This window comes from Protopterus annectens, chromosome 7.part0 (assembly GCF_019279795.1).
Source record: "Protopterus annectens isolate FY-2018-M chromosome 7.part0, PAN1.0, whole genome shotgun sequence".
Lineage (NCBI taxonomy): Eukaryota > Metazoa > Chordata > Ceratodontiformes > Protopteridae > Protopterus > Protopterus annectens.
In genome coordinates, this window is record NC_056739.1 from 967494212 (window position 1) to 967516703 (window position 22492).

Genomic DNA, 22492 nt, shown 5'->3' on the forward strand with positions numbered 1-22492 from the left:
GCATTAAACTACTACTACCAGATTCCAGCCAATATCATTTCCCTTATACATCACTTTCACATTTATTTCAGAACTCATCTGCCTTACAACATCAATATGTTGCCCGTACTCTCCCTATTTTTGATACTCCTTATGTATCTCACCAATTCTTTTCATATTCTTTCTCTCTTTCCTTCCATCCTCATTCTTCTGTTTTCTTTCTTTTGTGCATTTATCCTTTACTGATCAGGTTAGTCCCACTACGCTCAGCAGCCTCCTTTCAGGGGAGACCTGAGGTGCTATTTATACTACTAGGGAAAATTTGGTCAGGATATCAGGGAAATTCCCCTACTTTTCATTGTTGTGAGTGGGACCCACTTTGAATGAGGAATTTTTTTTTTCTGTTCCAAGCATAGAGGAACAGGGGGAAGATGGAGATGGAGTGGGAAATAAAAGAGGAGAAAGCAAATATCAAGACCGGAGAATGTGTGCAGGATTCTGAGGAATTGTTTCAAAGAAATCTGTTTGATGGAGATGAGTCAGCAAATGGTGAATTTATAATTACAAACCTCTAGTCAGGAGGGTTGCAGAATGATTTACTTAAAGAAATGGTGGTGCAGAGTGAGCCAGAAAATGAAGGCGATGCTTCCTGAGAGGACATTATGGACAGAATACAAAAGGAGGGTGCAGAGAAAATCCTGAAGAACAGGGGTGAGATGGAAAAGAAAACATATCCAGAGAAAGTAAAAGAAGCCAAAAGTGGAGTAGCAGAAAAGAAGGCAGAAGAAAATGAAAAACGGAAGTGTGTGGTAAAAATTCATATTTAAGAAGACACAGAAATGGACAGGTATGAAGTGTGGGACAATTTAATAACTACTTGGGCGTAAAAACACGAGGCAAAAGCATTTATTCTTGAGACATTTTTTGACATTTTATTTGAAACTGTTAACAGAGGGAGAAAAGAGACTTTTAAAGGACATTTGACAATTATGTAAAGTACTAGACACTGCAAAAGTTTATGAGAAAAGGGGACTATTAACTGCTGGCTGGGATTGTAATATTGTGTTAAAAATATAAAAAGAAAAAAATGATCATATATCAAGCATGATAAATGTGGCTGGGAATATGAGCATTGCAAAATATTGGAGACTACCCAAAACATTTTTTGTGGGAAAAAAGTGCATTTGAGAAGTAGCTGTGACAAAAGAAAATGTTATATTTGTGGGGAAACAGGACATGATGCAAAAAAATGTGATTGTAAATGTTATAAAGGTTAAAAAATATATAGGTATTTATGGGTGGATTGCAAAAATGAAAATAAGAGTAAGGAAACTGCATTTGTCACCCCTGGGCTTCCGGATACTGGCCAAGGCTCTTGCCACCCCTATAGTGCCTTTTTAGGCGGTGTTCCAAAGATCAAATTACCACCGTAACAGCTACAAACAAATGCAATCTGAGGGTCATGCTGCTCAATGCTAGAAGTCTAAATCTCAAAATGCACTCGCTCGAAGCACTCGTTAAAATGGAGAACATCGACATTTGTGCCGTAACAGAGACCTGGTTCAAGGTAGCAGAAAGCAGCCCTGCATTACCAGGCTATAACTCATTCCACACCTTTCGGCCCCAGAACATATTCAGAAACGATGCGCACACCTCCAGACTGGTAGCCCAACACAACGCATCTGAGATACTTCAGGTGCAGCTAACATTGGGTAAGACAGCGATTCAGGTCATAGCCTGCAATAGATCCCCAACCATGTCCCAAGACATCCTGGAGAATATTAAGGTCCATCCTAACACACTAATACTGGGCGACTTCAACTACCCCTCCATTAACTGTGTAAACTACTCATGTACACTTGCCCAACGTTTCCTGGAATTCATGAATTCCAATGCCCTGGACCAGCTTGTTCTTACCTCCACTAGAGGTAGTAACATCCTTGACCTGGTCATTACTAACATGGGCAACCGTTGATCTACACCAATAGTCAACTCCTCCCTGGTTAGATCCGACCACAAACTAATCACCTTAGAAATGCACATTCCTCCCACCCCACTCACCCCCTTGCAAAGGTAACCACCATGAAAAACTTCTCCAAAGCTAACTTTGGGCTCCTAAAAACAGAGGTGGCTAACTTCACGGCACCCATGCAAATGGAGATCAGTTGCATGACCGTCGAATCATACACCAATGCACTGTACGAACACATATACAAATGCATGAATCTTGCCATACCCAACAGAACCAAGATGCGCTCCTCCAAAAAAAGGAAGCCAATCTGGTGGTCCCCTGCCATAAACAAACTCTACAACAGAAGGAAGAAACTGATGCAGAATAAGGTGAAGTCTCAAGACTGGAAAAACTCCCTTATCAGCCTCAAAAAAAATTGAGATCCCTCATCAAATCCTCTAAAGCTAGCTATGAAAACAGAATTGCAGCAGATAGTAAAGACAACCACGAGGCCTTCTATAGTTATGTAAAGAATCTCCACGGCAATACCCATATTTGCTGTGAGCTACTGCACAATGGTACTTCTTATACCGAGCCAAAAGATATTCACAATATACTGGCCGAGAGATTCAGTGCCTTTACCCCTCCCCTCCAAGGGACCTGTCACAATGCCAGTAGACTGCCAGGCACCCAGTATTGCTGCTGCACAGGTTAAAAGAGCACTGTCCAAGGCCAAGAATGAAGCTTCTACGGGACCTGAAAATATCCCTGGCTGTGTTCTATATGAACTACAGAGTGAACTGGCACCTCACCTGTGTGCCCTGTTCAATCACAGCCTCACCTCAGGCTTTGTCCCTACTGAATGACACAATGCTACAATCATCCCTCTCCACAAAGGAGGAGCGACTACAGACCCTAGGAATTATCGCCCCATTAGCCTGACGAGTCTGATATGCAAAGCTATTGAATGCATCATCATGGACTGAATAAACACTGATATAGGGACTCGCCAAACTCTGGATCCCACACAGTTTGGTTTTGTGAAGGGTAGATCAGGCCTGCTCAACTTGGCCAACTTATTTGAGTCAGTCACCAAAGCTGTGGATGAAGGCAAGGTGGTTCACACAGCCTACCTTGATCTGGCCAAAGCCTTTGACACCATCCCCCACTCAGGAATTATACAAAAAACTCACTAAGCTAAGCATCAACCCCTATATCACGAGGTGGGTTGCAAACTGGTTCACAGGTAGAACCCACAGTGTGAAAGTAGCCAACTCCAAGTTAGACTGTCAACCAGTCACGAGTGGAGTCCCACAGGGTTAGGCCCTGGGTCCTCTCCTATTTGGTATCTACTTCTCTGAAGTCCAGGACAACACGAAGGGACTCTGGCTGACAAAGTTTGCAGATGACTGAAAGTTGGGAGCTATTATTAATTCCCCAAGTGATGCTGACATCGTACAGAAAGGCCTCACTGAGACCAACGACTGGTGACAGAACCATGGCCTTAAGCTCAATGCCAAAAATGTGTCGTCATCCCCTGTGGAAAAAACCTGGTTCTCATGAGTTACCACATTGATGGTAGTTCACTGAACACAGAAGGTGTTATAAGAGATCTGGGAAACACAGGTTGACAGCAACCTCTCTTTTGACCACCACATTGCCACTGTGGTCAGGAAGTCCTTCTATGTGGCACATCTCATTACTAAGAGTTTTGCATCCAGGAAGAAAGTGGTCATTGTCTCCCTCTACTCTTCCCTCATTAGGCCAATCATTGAGGACAATGCCCCATTTGTCATGTACCTCACTAAACACCTGCAACAACTGGAGAGGCCACAAAAGTACCTCATAAAGAGGATCCTAGCCCTTACACATTTGTCCTATATGGACAGACTAATAAAACTCCAACTATTCTCAGTCTCATATCGTCTACTTAAGAGGCGATCTCTGCTTGACTTACAAAGCCATGTCTGACCCAGTTCTGTTAGAAATGCTACATCTAAAGAAATTTCAATCCCTCCACACCACACACTTCAGAGACCTCAACCTCATTACCACAATCAACAGAATGCTGGAGGGACAGGTTCATAACCCAGAGACTGCCCATGGTATGGAATAGACTTTCCATACATGTCAAGCAGAGCACCTCACTGGCCGTCTTCAAGAGAAATATTGATGAGTGGATGAGAAATAGAAAATTCACCCCAGGGACCACTCCAGTGGCTTTACTCAAAGGCACTGGGAACTATAGTCGGGTGGCACGATTCCAGGGCAATCCTATGGGCTAGGCTTGTAAAGGCTCCAGGGCCATTAGCCAATACACACCTATGAAAAAGAAAGAGAAAAGAATGAACAAAAGGAAGACATTTTATAAGTAATAGAAATGGAAGAAAAATTAGATGGAAAAAAAAACAGGACATAGAAGAAGGTTCTGAAATAAGTAGTGATGAAGAAGACAAATTGCGAGGTAGTAAAAGAAAAAAAATTCTGTTGGTATAAGGGTAAAAGACAGAAAAAGGAAATCTAAAGGGATAAGTGCAAAAGAAAAAAGAAAGGAAATGGATGAAAAAAAGAATATATACATCTAATATTTGGAGGCTGGTATAATGGTTAAGGAGTTTGATTTTCACCTTTGGGAGGGAAACTGGCTAGCCCTAGAATGGGATATTAAGAAAGCTAGCCTATTAAAAAAGCCAGCCTAATAATTAGCTATGAACTTACGAAACCATGAATCTAAAGAAAAGGAAAAATAAAAATTTTAGAGTACTTTCTATAAGTGCAACTAGTATTAAGAATATAGTAAGAAGAATAGGGATTTTGGAGTGGTGTAATACATATGATACAGATGTAATTATTTTAGAAGACACAAGATTTTTAACAAATGAAGAAAGATTACAAAGAAACTATAGGGAGGAAAGATAATCTGGAATTTGGAAAATAAGAGATATTCTGGAATAGCCATATTCTGTAGAAATACAGTAAAAGATATTAGATGCAACTTTAACAAAAATGTGAAGGTTAACCACTGTACCTTTAAAATGGAAAAAACAAGTATCTAAAGTTATAAAATTATATGCTTACACAAATTGTAAAAAAGGGAAAACTTATTTCATCACATTTTAGATTACGTGGTGATAAATATGAATATTATAGCAAAAGGAGAATATTAACTGTAATTCAAGACACAAGCGTAAAAAAAAGAAAATGATATAAGAAAAATGTTAGAAGTTATAAGATGTGGTAAATTTAAACTTCAGGACAAAAGTCCATGGACTTACAAAAGGGGTATGTATAGAACTGAAATAGATTATTTCATAGTATCAGAAATGTAGTTATAGGAGAAGGGGAGGTAGTTAAAACAGAATTTTCTGATCATCTTCCAGTATGGCTAGAGATAAAGGAAAACAAGGAATATATAAAATAGGTAAAGGAATTAAAAGGATAAATGAGAAAACATGGAATGAAGAAGGAAAGAAATTAGTAATGCAATTAGTGAAAAATAATATTACTAAAAGAATATTTTATAAAAATTGGTCTGAATGGTGAATTATATTTTAGAAAATGCATTGGAAGATTAAGAACATAATGATAGAAGGTATTCTGGCAAATAAAAAGAATTATATAAAAGAAATCAAGAAAAATACAAAAATCGTCATATAAGCAAAGATATTTTTTTTACAAGGAAACAGAAGAAGTATCAAGCTAGTTCAGCAGACTGGTAAAGGAAAATTATAGTATAATCAGAGATATACAAATGTAAAAGGAGAAATGGAAATAACTCAGGAAAAGTGTAGTACAATATGAACTAAAAATGCTTAAAGAAAAAATGAAGGTAGTGAATAAAACATAGTAAGTAAAAAAGTTAACAGAAGAAAGAGAATTAAGAGTTTGAAAAGGAGATTTCTTTAAATGAAACAGATCAAGTATTAGGACAAGTAAATATAGATTTGGCTGAAGAACCAGATAGAAAAGGGTATGAAATGCATAAAAATTTAAGGCACTGGCAAAAAATAAATATTTTTTTAAAGATTTTGAATGAATGATTAAATGAAGGTCTCATGTATAAAGAACAACTATGTAGTGGATTACTTAAATTCACATAGAAGGAAGATAGAAGACAATCAAAAACTGGAGACCGATAGTATTAAACAATAATGATAATAAGATCTTTATGAAAATAATACAAAAAAGATTTGATACTAAATGGAAAATATTATGGGAGCTAGTATATATAGTATAAAGGGGAAGGGTTGCCAACAATCAATAGAGAAATTGTAGATGATATTATGAATAGAAAAGAAGAAGCGAAAATCATGATAGGAGACCTTAATAAGGCATTTAACACAACTAGACATGAAATCTTAGGAACATACCTCTTAAATGTACCAAATTCCCCAGTTCTGAGAGTAAAATAATGGGGTGCCATGAATTTCCGACTGGATCCTTGAAATCACATTTTTTTCTTTATTTACAATTTTCCGTTAATGCTGTACACTGTGTACTCTATAACGTACATATAGACAGCCAGGCAAGCAAATACAGTAAAAAAATAAATTTAAAAAATGCCTTTGTATAAAACTTTATCGTGCTAATATTTTTCTCCCAAAGTGACTGCTTTTATAGTCACGAGAACTGCTAAATGGCATCTGCCCCCAGCCAAGAGTAATTAACACTTCCTTTGCTTCTCTCAGTCAGTGTTTGCTGTGTGGGAGAAGGAGAACTGTCTTACAGGTGTAAGTGACTTAATTTTTTGTGGTTTAAGGTGGGTCAGGGAAGCCAGCAACATCATCGTTTCGTTAACTGAGAACTGCACAGTGACAAGACTTGGAAGTTTGGGACAGTCTTTTACTGGCTGCAGCCATAATCCCATGTTACTTTAATTTCCCTCTAAATAATTTTGTAGTTGCACTTTCTGCAGGATTGTACTCTTGCGTATTTGATTACTGTACTGTCCTGGAGTTGCCCTGATAATTGGATAACTGTATTACTTTTTACTTATTTTTTAATTGCTGAGACATCAGTCTTCATTATGCATGATCCTGACTCCTTACCATCTCCAGATCTGTTGCGTTTCCCGGAACGCGTCTACATTACAACATCAAAACGTCAAGAGTGAACGCTCTTACATCAACACAGAATAACTGAAGATACTAAATCTCAATGACTACAACAGCAAATTTTTCCCAGGGAAAAAAATCGCTGGGCCAAAAAACAGATCTACACACAAAATAAAGTGGGGGGCTGTGCACCCCACACCCTACCTAAATATACCAACTCAGAGATCGCACTACAGTGGAGGAAACGGCAAAGTCCCAACAATGGCCTAGCGATTTTTTTCCCTGGGGAAAAAAAAATCGCTGTTCTGACCGTTCGGATTTAGTAGCTTCAGTTATTCTGTCTCGATGTAAAAGCGTTCGCTCTTTTGACGTTTCAACATTGTAATATAGACCCCTCCTGGACCCTAGAGCTTTTTTCTCCATGCAGAAATGAAGGTGAAATGAAGACACTGAGGCACTTTAATTTGGTTCCGTATTCGATAATGGTTCCATTTGCGGTAACCCCCCCCCCCATCATACCCCTGAACCTCTTAGTGCAAAACAATCTGGACAAAGCCTGACAGAATGAGGAGACAAAAGCTCCAAAATAGGGACACTTTTTAAATATTACTCTTACAAACTTAAAGAAATTGCTAGAATAACAGGATTTGTCTTGGCATGCATTTTTCTGAAGGATATGAATATGAAGTCTGAAACACAAATGTACACCATTACTGGGCCAGCAAAAAACTACGCAGATGCAGGGAAGAGATTCTGCACAGAAGGTATTCCAAGTGATTTTTCACATAAAATACTGATATGAGCATTGTAAAGGTACGTCTGCTTTTGTATATGTAAGTTAACTATGATAATATTTGCATATTAACTGCTGGTGCTTTTCCTTGCAGAAGGCAGGCCTAAGAACAGAGATCATCTAATGAAAGTAAGTATGGTATGTAAATTGTAGTTGTATGAAGAGAATGAATGTGGAACACTGGAGACTGTTTTGCAAAACCTGGGAAATTGGTGAACTAAGTTTAAAACGGGTATCAATCTTTTAACTTGGCCTTGATTCAAGACCAAGTTAAAAGATTGGTAAACAGAAGTTTAAAATTAAAGTCTATCCTTAGGAAAGCCAGCATTTACAAAATTAAGTTGGACAATGAATATTACGTCTATACTGCATTCTGTAGTTGCAGTCCATGTGATTGTTTACAGCAGGATATGCTTATTACCGTAAATGGTACACAACTCATTGTGTTACCCTGTTGACCTATTTAAGGTAAAGTAATTCCTAACCTTTTTGAGCAATGGAAACAGTAGTCATGGTCTTCCCCTTTTTGACAATCTGTCCTTCCACCACTAGGTGTGGCTGCATTCTGGTCAAAACTTTCAATGCTGAGAAGTACTGCAGAATTAACATTTAAAAGTGGCATTGGACGGGCCTTTGAAGGTCTTGCGCAGCTCTAGAGCTTAGCTTTTAATTGAATTTGAAGTGTGCATGGTTTTGTCACTTGATTGTTTATTTCAGCCAGACAGTTGCAGGAGCATAAGAGGTGCAATTACTACTTTTCATCCCACATGCCTCCTGCGCACTTCATACATTTCTGCAACTTGAAAGGTGTTGTGAGCAGGGAAGGTGGCAGAGAAGTTTGTAATTGTTGTTTTATGGTGTGCATCAAAGTACTGGAAATGACAATGAAGTTTTTTTTTTTTTTTATGTATAATAAATATATTATGCAATGTTAACCAGATATGGAATTCAAGCTCATGCCAGTCCTGAGAAGGTTGCCACTGACTCTGGTGCACTTAAGTGAAAAGTACCTCCAGCTGCGAGTTCTAGGCACCGTCCTGTAGCATACCTCTCAACCTCTTAGAGCAAGTAATCTAGACAAAGCCATAAATAATGAGGGGAGGCCCAAAAATACGGACACTTCTGAAATAGTGCTCTTACAAACTTAGAAAGTTGATTGAATAATAGGTTTTACATTAGCTTGAATTTTCTGAAAAGCATGTAAGTTTGAAACTCAAATGTCTGTCATTATTTTCTGATGTTAGTCCGCAATGACATGCCAATGATTTGCCAGAAAACCAAACTTTTATTGGGAAAAGAACAAAAATATGAGACAAAAATCTAGACATTCTGCAAAAATCTGGACAGTTGAGAGTTGCATCCTGTAGATACTTGTATGTGCTCTTCAACTGACTGTGATGGGGATGGGGGAGCTTATTCTAATTTATATGATGATTTTAATTTTTAGTACTTTTGCATTCTGTCTGGCATGCTGCTGTTTTGTCTCTTCAACAGACACTGCCTTTGCTACCCCAAGCACTTTGTAGCCTTGGCATACCGGGAAAGACTGACTGGGTAGAAGCCCATTTTCAGTGGAGGCCAGAGAAGAAAAGCTCCAAATTAATACAAAACATTTTAACAACAATTTTACAATCTTCAAAAATAAAACAAAACATCTACAGTTTAAATAATTATAGCAAATTAGACACAATACAAAAACATTGGTTATGAATCAATATGAGTTATATGACAATCATTTAATAGTTAGAGAAATTTTAGACAGTTTGTAGAGAAATTAAAGGTCTAATACAAACAAGACTTGTAATATAAAGGGAGGGGAAAAACAGGCTTATGCTATATTTAGAGATAAAGTCAAGAAAGAGAATTTGATAGCTGTAAGGAAGTAAGAGAAAAATGGAGAGTAAGGAGGTATAAGGAAAGAAAAAGTACTTGTTCATATTTATGGATATAGTTTATTGTGGTTTTGAGCAAGAATAGAGCCAGATTTTAGCTAGGAAGTCTTTTCAAAATGCTTTTGAAAGAAGGGAGACGGGTCCAGGGAAGGGGGGGGGGGGCTACAGACCTGATGAATATTAGGTAAGGAGTTCCAGATCTTAACAACATTGTATGAGTACAGACAATGCCCAGCCAGCAGATTTGCAAGGATTGTAGACAAACAGGAGTTTTTGGTCCCTGGATTGCACTGACTGGAGAACATAATTGTGTAAAATGTTTTTTATGCTGGACAGGTAGATAGATGCTGAATAATTAGTCAATATTTTGTAATTTTGTTATATTTAGTGGTGTTATTAATATTAGTATAACAGTCAATTTTATTTTTATGAAAGAAAATTACATTTTAGTTTTATACAAGTTCAAAGTTTGATACAAGTTCAAATGTTAATATAAATAAAACATTATTATTCTGGTTATATTGTGTTTAATATTTTGTCTGTTCTTAAATTTGTATTTTGAATGTTGGTGTCCAGGTCCCACAATTCCACTGGAGTGAGTGGGGTTACATAATTATGTATGCACATTTTATGTTAATCAGTATCCAGACTTTTGGCCAGTTATACCGAACTTTCATGGGGCTTTGTTCAGATTGTTGATGATTTCAGGTCGAGAGGTATGCTTATAAGTAATAATAAAACAATAAAATACAAGCAAGAAAGTTAGGAAATTATGTTTGTCCGTGTTTAGTAATGGTAAAGTAAAAAAATACTTGTAAATGGCTGGTTAAGCCAAGCCAAGAGGTACATATGAAAACTGTTGTAAAACAGGGATGTTCAACGAGTTGTATACTCTTTGCATTAATTATAATGTGACAGTATGTGAAATAAATTACAAAATGAAGGAGGCGCGGTATACAACACCTGAAGAATTCCAGTTCTGTTAACATATGCAGATGACATTATAATAATTGCAAAACAAATTGGATAAAAAGTAATAAGTTGCACAAATAAAAGTCTACATGCGATAGAGATGGCTTTAAAAAAAAAGAGAAAAATAAAGGTTTAGGTGATGTAGTAAAACTAGGGGGTATATATATATTTTACAATGAATGAAATTTCTGTGTTATGTATAAATTTGGGAATAAATATGCAAGTAGAATTCAATGGAAAAAAAACAATAAAAGAAATAAAGCAAACCTGCCTTTTCTGATTAACATATAAATTATCATTCAGGGAAAAAAAGGCTTATTTGATAAATTCAGTACTGACGGGAAAATAGCAAACTTGACAAGTTTATTTATGCTGCCAACAGTATTTGAAAAGGAATTATTGTAGATATTGTTTATTCATTTATATGGGGTTCTAAATTAAATCCAGTAAAAAGAGGAGCTTAAATACAGAAAAAGGTGGTTTAGTGTTAATTAATCCAGTGCTATATGGTTGCTTCATTAAATCTGTACAAAGTGTTAAAGTGGATAAATGAAAAGTATGAGAGATTAGTAGTAAAACCATATAAATAAGTATGATAAATTTTTGGATATGGTAAAAAAAAAGAATAAAAGAGAAAGTGTATAAATGAAGAAATAAAATATTACCAAGAAAAAAACACTTTTGTGGAAAATAAAAACTGATGATACAGAAGAAGATAGCAAAGTATGGTATAAGAATGTAATGATGAAAAACCATGGAAAACAGATGAAAAAAATTAAAGTTATACAAATAAGAAGCAAATGGTGTAATCAGAAAGTTGAATGTCAAGACATTTTTGTGGAGCTTGGTAATAAATAAACTGACGGTAAAATGAAATATGCCGTATAAAAATTAAAGTGACAGAACATGCTTACATTGTAAAGACGAAGAAACTACTAGACACGCATTTTTGAAATGTAAAAAGAGTTACGGGGAAAACTATGTAAAGAAAATGTTTTCGAAGATATAAACAGTAGATAAAATAAACAAGGATATAATAAGAACAGACGTAAAGAATATGTTAAAAAAACAGATAAAAGTTATTTTAGGTTATATAGAATGAAAGAATAAATTAAATTATGTATAATGGTAAATGGATTTTAGCAACAATATTAAGTAAAATCAGATGGTGGATATGGAAAAAGGAATGGGGTCTAACAGGGATGAAAATTTAGCATGACTGTAAAGAACATTATGAATATCTGTAAACAGATTTGTATATTTGTATGCATGTAAATATTTAAATATTTTGTAAATAAGAGTAATTTCTGTATATAAATAAAGGGCCCCTACTATTTTTCACTGGTGCAGAAGGATCATTTACATTCACTTGAGTTACCACCAACTCAGGGCCTCAGTTGAACATCTCATCCAATTGAAGACACACACAGGAGTGCACTGCAATGTCAGCAATCACTCTACATGGTGTGGAAATAGAACCCAAAGCCATGTGCACCAAAATTGAGTGTGCTTCATGCTGCACCACTGACACTTCTTTAAGAGCTGCAGCTCTCTCTCCATATGGCCACAGAACCCTTTTTGTTCCTTCACCTTACTTGTTTGAGTCATACTCTATTACTTTCATCACCTCTATCACAACTTCAAATTTCTTGGCTTTTCAGACTTTTTAATTTCTCACCTATCCATCTTTTCACCCTATGCATTTGCAGTAGCATTTACTCCTATGGGTAACTCCTGCTTCTCCAGTTGCAACACTTAATGCCAAATTGTTTTCAAAAATTGTCCAAGTTTTATGTCAGTCACTCTACTGAACCAATATGTAGATCCTGCACATGTACGGTTAAAATATAAAATGTGGTTGTAATGAGATGTGGAGATTGGCACAGCAGACTGCACATGGTAGGCAACAGCTTTGCAAATTGATATAGCCTTTCCAAACATTCACAATAAATACATAAATGATGCATTTAAGGATGCTCATGGAAGAATACTGAAGAAAATGCTTTGCATACCCCACTGACCACTACTACTGGAAGTGCTTCCATGCAGCACTCACCATAATTATGGCTTATTTTCCTATTCCAGTTATAGATTAATGTCATACAGTAATAGCTGTTTGGAGGCCTGAGTCTAGAAATGGCTTGCAAAATATGACGAAATGTCCTTCAGCTGTTCATCAGATCTACGTAAAACAGGTAGCTAACTAGAACCAGAAAATAATTCTACTAGAACTGTGAGTTGTCTGAAGACAATGACATTTTCTTACACATTTTTGTTTCTAATCATCAAACACCTTATTCCATTGCAGAATGTTTACCATCTCAAATATTTCTACTTGATATTCATCAAAACCCAGTAGTAATAGACACACAGTACTTTCTAATAGATCACAGTTGCTAGCTATGCTGGGATGCTTGGAGGCTAACAGAATTGTGTCTTGCTGTACAAATTCTCCACAAAGGCATACAGTGTGGCAGGACTAAGACAATGAGTTACAAAACTTGGGAATATACTACATAATCTTTCTGCCCATAACTTATGTCCAGGCAACCTTCCTCAGGACTTCATTTAAAGTCAAATATGAAGTGTGCTACAACCCCCCCCCCCCCCCAAGAAAAAGGCCTACTTTAACTAAATAGCTGTGGAGTTTGGGATAATGTAAAAGCAGGTCAGCAAGCATGATTCATTTCAAGATTTCAGCCCTAAAAAGGAACCAGAGGGCTTACCTTCCATAGTCTGCCCAAATTTATACAGCTTAACAGTGCACTAAAAACAGATCAGATTAATCACTGTACACAGAGAAGCATATTCCCTTTCTGATACTGTTATGCAGCTTTCTTTCTAGGACGGTATTCACTTGAAGAGTAACATACTTACCAGGTCTTGCAATTCTCGAAGTTGTTTTCCTGTTAGACCCCCAATTCCGAGATCTTCTTCCTCTTCTTCAGGTTGTACTGGTGTGCTCCCAGAACAGGCTCCCTGCTTGACAAAGAACTCTTCATACTGGTCCAATAGCAATCCATGAAGCATCCATGCTGAAAGCTGTTTGTACATCACTCCATGGCACACTGCTAATATTCTGAAAAAGAAAAAGAAAAAAAAAAGATCAAAAGTTAAACACTAACTACACTTATGCTTTTATTTTAGTGAGAAGGGAGAACTAGTAATGTACATTTGTAACCACTTGCAAACAGATAAGGTAGAAGATCTGTCAGTGGTTAGCATTTTGTAATAACAGCAAAAGGAAGAAAAGGAAACTTGTACCTTATATAAAATGCTTTTTTAGATCGAAAAACCACACACATTACTCATGTATACTTCTGCCAGCACAAAAGCAGACAAAAAAAATGTTAGCAGGGGGGCGGAGCCTAGAAGGCACTCTGAAAGCAGCACTTTTTAGAGCTCCTTAAAACTACTTTAAACAACAGGAAATTATTATTTTTTATTTTAGGAAAAACAGTTAATTATTGTTCCTTAGTATTTTTATTACTAGTATTTCAGTTTTGGAATATTTAATTTCCTGTCAGAAATCTCTGGAGTTTTGGAGTTTTTAAAGCTGATTTGGGAAGATGAGTGGATCAAAGAACTCACATGCAGAATCTACTCTGAGGAAAGAAATTCAATTGATATCTTCAACTTTACAAAAACTATCTATTAAAATGGACAGTTTTAAAGACAATTTAGAAAACCTGAGAGAAGGTTGTCATACTCAAACTGAAAGAACTTCTCCAGCAACAGCAAGTCAAAATATTAAACATTGAAGAGTCCTTATCCGATATAGATGGAAGGCTCAAACAGAAGGAAACCCATGGTGAGTTTCTTCAGCAACAAAATAAATGGCTTATTAACAAACTGGACGATATGGAAAATAGAGAAAGGAGGACTAATGTGAGAATCTTTGGTTTACAGGAAAAATCTGAAGGAGATGACAATTTCTTTCCTTAATTCATGGTTACCTGACATCCTTGAACTGAAAGAAGGTTTCTCTTATGGTATAGAAAGAGCCCATTGAGCCATTGGGAAACCCATTCCTACATCTTCAACATCCTCACCCAGGTCAGTTGTCATTAAATTTCTCTCTTATCCAGATAAAGAGCTTGTTCTGAAATGTGCTTAGAGAAAGTCCCCTCTGAAGTATAAGCAAAATCTAATTAGATTTGACAATGACTTTTCCTCCAGAGTCTTAGAAATGAGAAAGAAAGCTTGGCCACTGGTAAAGTTACTCAAACAAAATAAAATAAAAGCAAAACTAGCATATCCTGCAAAAATAAGGATTTTCACTTCAAATGAAACAAGGACATTTAATGACATCGAAGAAGCAATAACTTTCATAAAAAACAATAATTTGGTCACAGTTCCGGAAGAAATGGACTGGTCTCTTACTACAACATTAAAAAGATCCCCTGAGAAAAATAACTGGATTGATGTAAAGAAAAAAAGGCAAAGAACTGACTCAAAAAGTATTCCTTCTACTGCTTCTCTAAAAGAATCAACTAAAACTAAAAATTCAGGCTAAAGGTAACAAATATGTATTTGTCTACTTATATTTCAAGCTACTCACAAAATATTTGTCAGTAATATGAATACTCCTTTCACATACAATAGACTTGATGATTGCTTTATTGTGTGATTGTGAAGTATAAAAATGAGGGTTGGGGAGGAAATATTTAATATTAATGTAACGTACTACAAATACTGACTGTACAAAAGTGTTTAAATCTAACAGGCAAGGATCATTATTAGCATGCAAGTTTTAAATATGTTTGACTCATTTGAATCATTTGCAATGAAACTTGGATTAATTCAACCTAGATAATGAATAGATGCTGTTGAATTTTGTCAAATATTGTTATAGATTTCACTTAAAGGTTCTGCTTCTCGCAAAAAAGTGAAGAGAAGCTTTTGTTACACGAGACACGTAGGGAAGCTTCACTGTTTAGTCCGCGAGCTCCCTTAGTTTACTATGCACATTATCATAAAGGCAGAATGCTCATAAAGTGCCAAAACACAATAAACATAACACACTATATCGGTGTTAAGTCATTATACTTTCTAATTTAATATACGTATTAGGAACACAGTTTTAAGTCATCATGAAGTGTTTATTTGAACATCTACCTTCCATCTTAAAAGATATGTGACAAAACCCCTTTAACACAAGTGTTGCATTAGTAAATCCTTTCTTTGTTTAGTTGTCAAATAATTTTATAGCCAGTGAAAAAAAGTACTGAAGTCTGGATTATCTTACTACCGGAGATGATGTTGACAGAACCACACGATTCTAGTGTGTAATCACATTACGCTTCCTTATGGCCTTAAAGCGACAGCACTTCCGTAAATAGGATAACTACTTAATATACATACTGTATGAAAGAAAGTATTATAAGGCATAAATATATTATAGCTTATTGTTAGATATTATAAAACAAAAATAAAGGAATAAATTTATACAGATAAAGTGGAATATTCAGCATTAGACCTATGGTTAGATACTTTGAAGTTCTCCATGAATCTGCATTATTTAGTTAATAAATAAATAAAGAAGAGAAATGACTTAAGTATGCATGTCACCATGTCACCATATTCAACAAAGTATCAAAGGAAGTTGTGGTATACTTAGAAACAGTTACTTGACTAGATGAGGAAAGAATATGTAAGACAATCTGATACTGGGTCTTTACAACTTGCAATAAGACAAATCTCATATTTACTGTATTGATCTATAGCTTATTATAATAGACAGAGTGCAAACAGTGAATAGCTTGCAAAATGTTATTATTTCAGACAAGCACATCTAATCTACAAGAATACAGTACCCCAAAAAAACAGAATAGTTTATCTGAACCATATTAGGTCCTGGGAGATGGGAGGTATTAACTTTCCTGACTTAGAAATTTATATCAAAGCATCCATTTTCAAAACGATAGTAAATTGGATAGATGCAAAATTTTCCTCAGCATGGAAAACATTACATACTGTTATTTTTCAAGAGGAATGTAAATTAGCAAAACATATACAACTAAATTATCATAATAATAAGTTCTGGTGCTTTATTTATATTAACTTGCAATACAACTGCACCAAACCTACTAATCTAAATTATATAAATTACATTTACAATACTTTTTGGAGTTTTGTAAATAATAACGTTGATATCAAATTATGGTTCCAGTTATTATTTTATTTATTTTATTTATCATTTGTTGACCGGGAAAGTCCGACTAGGTTCCACAGAGCCTGTTTTCAGCGAGGAGAATGGAGAGATGCATCAGATGCATGTCTTTGAGGGAATGTGGAAACCGGAGAGTACCCGAGAAACCCACGAACACAGGGAGAACATGCAAACTCCACACAGAAGGCACCCCAGCCGAGAATCAAACCGGAGAACCTCTTGCTGTGAGGTGACAATGTTAACTCCATTTAAAATTACAAAAAACTTTTTCAACAGCATTTCTACAGATAACCTTAACTCATGGAAGAGAAACAACTTCATATGTTGGTATCAGTGTATGGAAAAATCTAACAGTCTCAGATATGAATCAATTAACATATTTAATTTATCAAGCACTGACTGGCTAGCTCTCAATACACTAATAGCTTATGCAAAAGATTAATGCAGAACAATAGATAATTCCTCATTTAGTTCCATGTCCAAATTTATATTTCATTTATATGAAATAATATATGGAGACTTTAATTGGACAAATTTAATTTCAAACTTATATAAAATTATCATCTACTATAAAACAAAAGCTAATCAGAAATTTTGGAATTTCATCACTAAAGATCATACATTATTGTTATCAAATGAGACCAAAAATGATATATTACATTCTATACCGTTAACCTCAAATATACAATGTTGGAAAATCTTTGCATGGAATCTCCTTCACAGAGCCTTTTACACTCCAAGTAAAACAGCCAAATTTAATAACATGAATGAAACATTATGTTGGAGGTGTTCATTAAAATGTAATGCAGATTGGTCTCATATTATGTATGAATGTTCTTATATAAAGAAATTTTGGGAAGATATTGGTGAATTTTTGCAAGCCATTTATACGGATTCTTTTATTTTGTCAAAGTTATTAATTCGTCTGAATATATATGGAGCCACTGCAATGAAAATAAGTCTTTGGACTATAATGGCAGTATCAAAAAAATGTATCACAAGGAAATGGAACTCAACTATCAGTCCAACTTTTGAGGATTTTCTAACTCTATTGAAAGAGGTAGCTTTGTTAGAAATCAAAATTAAGGATATGATAATCTTTTCCTAGGAAATGGACCAACAATCCTTGGGAGAAAGTTCTCTCCCTAATTGAGACACTCAAGATGGTCACAAATTAACCTACACAAGAAGAGAAGTCGCAAGGAATCATTTGTTTGTCCAATTGTTTGCTTAATAATGTATAGCGCCTGTATATGCAATAATGATTTGTACTTCTTATATACAACTGACTTGAGGCCTATGTACACAGTTGTAAATAGTTACCTAACTTAAATATTTGATTTACAAAATCCATTAACTATTGTTTGCAAAAAGTTCTTTCAATAAAATTATTTGAATAAAAAAAAATGGTAGCAAATTACTACAGTGCATGAGGTAAGTACTTCATTCATTACTATGGATACAACATTCTGGAACACAAGCAACTTATAGCCTAAGAGTGATTAGGTGTGTCCTTGCTTAGCTTAGACTCCAAAGGAGATTAGTCTTTATTGGAAATGCTTTAGACAATAAATTAACAGGTTTTCAGTCACCTTTCCCTGCTGAATGAACAAGAAAAGTACAGTAGTGCAAGTAAACTTAAACTAACAGTAGATGTTCAAATAGATGGCTGTTGCAGAAACTTAAGCTATTTGTATTATATCCTGCCCAGGACATGACCACCAGCCAGCCAGCTTTCAAAGCTTCAGGGCACCTTTCCATGCACCCAAACTGCCTGAGACTCCAGCAGAGCCGCATAAAAAGGTAGCTTGAGTGCCAAAAACCTTCAGAGCTTTCTTGCCTTAAGAAGGGAGGCTATATTTTTGAAAGGAAAAATGCTAGGAAAGGAAAAGCAAATAGTAAAACATATACAGCTATATACACAAGGATACACACACATTCAAACCTTGGAAGTACATTGTAAACAAAACACAGGGGATGGAGGGAGGGGACAGTTACTGCAACAATGATCTATTAGAACATCTACTGTTATGGTAAGTTTACTTACACAATTGTACTATGTTCAACATTAGATCACTGGTGAAGTAGCCTAAGCTATTTGTGTAGACTACCACAGCTTAGGAACATAGAAAGAGGAGCAAAGAATTCAAGAATCCAGAAGCCCCTACAGAATGGTCCTAGCAAATGCATGTATGTACGTATGTAGGACAGGCTAGTCCCACTAGGCAAGTAGCCTCTTTTCAGGGGAGACCTACAGTAGTATATATACTACTAGGGGAAATTTCTCCAAGGCATTGGGGAATTTCATCCTCCTCTTATTGATAGATGCTATGAGACATCACCTGAGCAACACTAACTCAGGCAGAAGGGGCCTCCATTTAATGTCTCATCCAAAGGACTACACACTCATGAGTGCAGCACTGCAGAGTCAGAAATACATCTACTTGGTGTGAGAATAAAACCCCTAGCCTTCTGCACCAAAGGTGAGCGTGGTACCTGTTGCGCCACTGACACTTAGTAAAGCTTGTTCTGAACTTTAAAAATGAATCCAGTTTGTAATGCTTCATTGAAGTATGTACAGAGAACCAAGTTGCTGCCTCTAGAATACTTGAATCCACCCCTTTCCAGAAACCCACAGAAGCAGTCAAGGCCCTGATAGAGTGGACACCAAACCTGCCTGGAAGTGGCTTGTTATGGCGAGAATAGCAAAAAGAAATAGTACAAAACTGTTTGCTTTACAACTGGTTGTCCTTTTTTCTTAATTTCATAGGAGGCAAATAGCTGATTGACTTTCCTGAAGGATTCAGATATGTCCAAATAGTATATGAGCTGCCGGTGGACATTCAGAGTATGTAGAATTCTTTCTCTCTCATTTTTAGGTTCTGGAAAAAATACAGTGAGATTAATACACTGGCTCAGATTTTGACTCAAACTACTTTAGGCATAAAAAAGTTTTTGTTCACAAAGAAACCCTGTCCTTGTGGAAAATGAGGTAAGGTTGACTCACCATAAGAGCTTTTAACTCAGACACTCTTCCTGAAAGAATCAGAGCAATGAGCAATACAGCCTTCCTTGTCAAAAACATCATGAGCTGGTTTCAATGGTTAGTTAACTAGAAGTGTTAGTTTTTCAACCAAAAAGTTAAGATCTCAAGAAGGAGACACCTGTTTCTAGGTGGACAGATATGTAAAAAAACACTTTCAAAAACTGCTTGAATTGACAACAGGTAGAAAGGGAAAGGTCTAATGGCAGACAGAAATGGCTGAAAGATGAATATTGCTATACGAGTAAGCAATTGAAGAGGATAACAACTTACATAGTCTAGAACCAGATACATTCAGGCCTTAAATGAATCCTGGTTCTTCGCATCTATTACTATGTAAGCCTACACCTTTCTGTATAATCTGATCTTATAGCAGCTATATTTTCTTAAAAGTATAGAGTCTGAAACTCAAATGTCTGCCAACTTTAATCCTCAGTGATTTGCCAGAAAACCAAACATTTTATGAGGAACAGACCAAAACTATGAGGCAAAAATCTGGACATTCTGAGAAAATATATACAATTGAGAGCTATGCATATACTACATTTTCTAAATATACCTGCAGATGCAGGCAGGCTACAATTGCAAAGTCAATGCATGAACTTTAAGCTCTTAGCTGAAACTTGGCTTTTAACTATAAGCAAGCTCATTTCACAAGGAAAGAATGTTGTGGAGTAAAAGTTGACCTTGGAGTATACAACAGCTAATGCATCTCACAAAGTAAATGTTTCATGGCTACACATGTTATTTATAGCATAGCTGAAAGCTGAATTGTGCTCCGCGCAACTTCTCCATAGTTGTAGCTAAATTGTGGGCCATTAGAACATTTTCAATTTTCCCTTAATTAGTTCTCCCAAATTATCAATAGTTCCACTGGCTGACAGTAGCTCAATTGTGCCCAGGGCAATATTAGCTTGCACTTACCGTTGTTTGGCTGCTCTTGATACCATTGATATTAGTGGATAGTACCCCCCACAGCACTCCCTTAACCTCTCTTAGTCTACTTGTACACTTAGCCAGCTAACACATAAAACACTAAACAATATGGAAGGCTGGCAAACATGTTCTCATTTTGTCAGCTGCCTACTAGCACTTGGTATCCTAAGGCAGTGTAGTAACTTCCTTATGCCACAGGTAATGAACTCATACAAAAAATAGAAAACTCTGTGACAGATGTAAATACCTATCTAACATGGTTGCAATCACTCTCAAAAACAACAATATGCAGTGGGTATCACAAAGGAGCACACACCTCACTCATTACCACATTCACAAACAAAACACATTAAAACGTTATAGGCAGACGTAAAAAATAGCTTGCAAAAGCCTCTTACAACTTTGTAAGAGCAGGCCTGAATAAATCCATGATCTTATTACACAGACTTACAAGTCATTAACAGCAAAGCTTCTTCCAATCAAATAATGCAATACCAGCTTCAGATAAAAATGCTAAATGAGCTGCTGATAAAAAATGTATTAGTGACTGGGGAGACAACAGTCAGGCATACAGACTCTATTCACCAGGCTGCACATGGATAGGGTTACTGTCAGCTGCCTTTTGAGTACCAGGATCACAGACATTACAAGGGACCTCAAGACCATTTCCTGAGACAAAGATGACTACAGCATAGTGGTGAGCCATGTCAGAGTGAATGACCTGTGGAGAAAAACCTCAAGCGACATACAGATAGAGAGAAATGTCAGAACTCTCTAGGCATGTGACAGATGCAGGTAAGACTCTAGTCCTGAATGGAATCCTTCCTATTTGGTGGAATCCTTCATACACCAAAAATTATGCATAGGTGTAAACAGAAGATAACTGGCTTTAACAATTGGCTTAATAGCTGAAGTCATTCCAGGAGATCCAGTATGCGTCAGCCTGGAAAAAGATTAAAGAGAGAGGCATACTTGATTTGCTAGGGATGGCCTGTATCCCATTTTCTAGGGTTTCTGCATACTGGGAAAAGTCCTTGCTTATAGTGACATTTTTCACACAAAGTCATCAAATGGACATACCGACTTAGCAAATTTGTCTAACACTAAACTGAGCCACATTAAGGTGGCTCTTCTCAGTGCTTGGAGTTTCAATAATAAATTGCCCATCTTGAGGTGCTCCTAAGCAAAATGTCCATGTTGGTGTAGTTACAGAGATTTAGACTAAATGTAAAGAAAGCACACCCTCTATACCTGGGGTTTGAGTGTACCATGTCTTCAGGCCTGGTGGAAACTGCGGTGATGTTTCTACATTTTTCACGGACCACATCTCGTTTAAACAGATACCCAGAAACACACAAACTGAGGTCCTAGTACCTCAGTTTATCATGGTCAAGACAAACTACCTACTTGCAGCATGTTACAGAATGTTCTCCATGTCTCTAAATGATCATGCTAGATTCCTGGAAGTTTTAGAAGAAATTCCCGTAAGCAATAATTTCATAAATTCATAGTAGATTACTAGGCTAACAGCTCAAGAGCTCTTACAATATTTTACCCATGTTTCTATCCATAGGAGAAAGATATCAAGGGTTGGCAAGCAGGGTTTTGACAACTTTTACAGACTGCATCTGTCCATAAGCGACACGGGTGCCACCCCAGGGGTGAATTTGCGATTTCCCATCCAATGGTCCAGATTGCAC

The 22492-nt window shown here is 36.3% G+C and overlaps 1 protein-coding gene across 2 annotated transcripts in view; it reads right to left on the reverse strand.

Annotated features, from left to right (window-relative positions):
* Window positions 1-22492, reverse strand: part of TUBGCP4 (tubulin gamma complex associated protein 4) — a 944163-nt gene that overhangs the window by 538672 nt on the left and 382999 nt on the right. For both annotated transcript variants that reach the window (XM_044077538.1, XM_044077537.1), the window contains exon 7: window positions 13519-13720. In XM_044077538.1, coding sequence (XP_043933473.1) covers window positions 13519-13720 — 202 coding nt within the window. The remainder of the gene's footprint in view (window positions 1-13518; window positions 13721-22492) is intronic.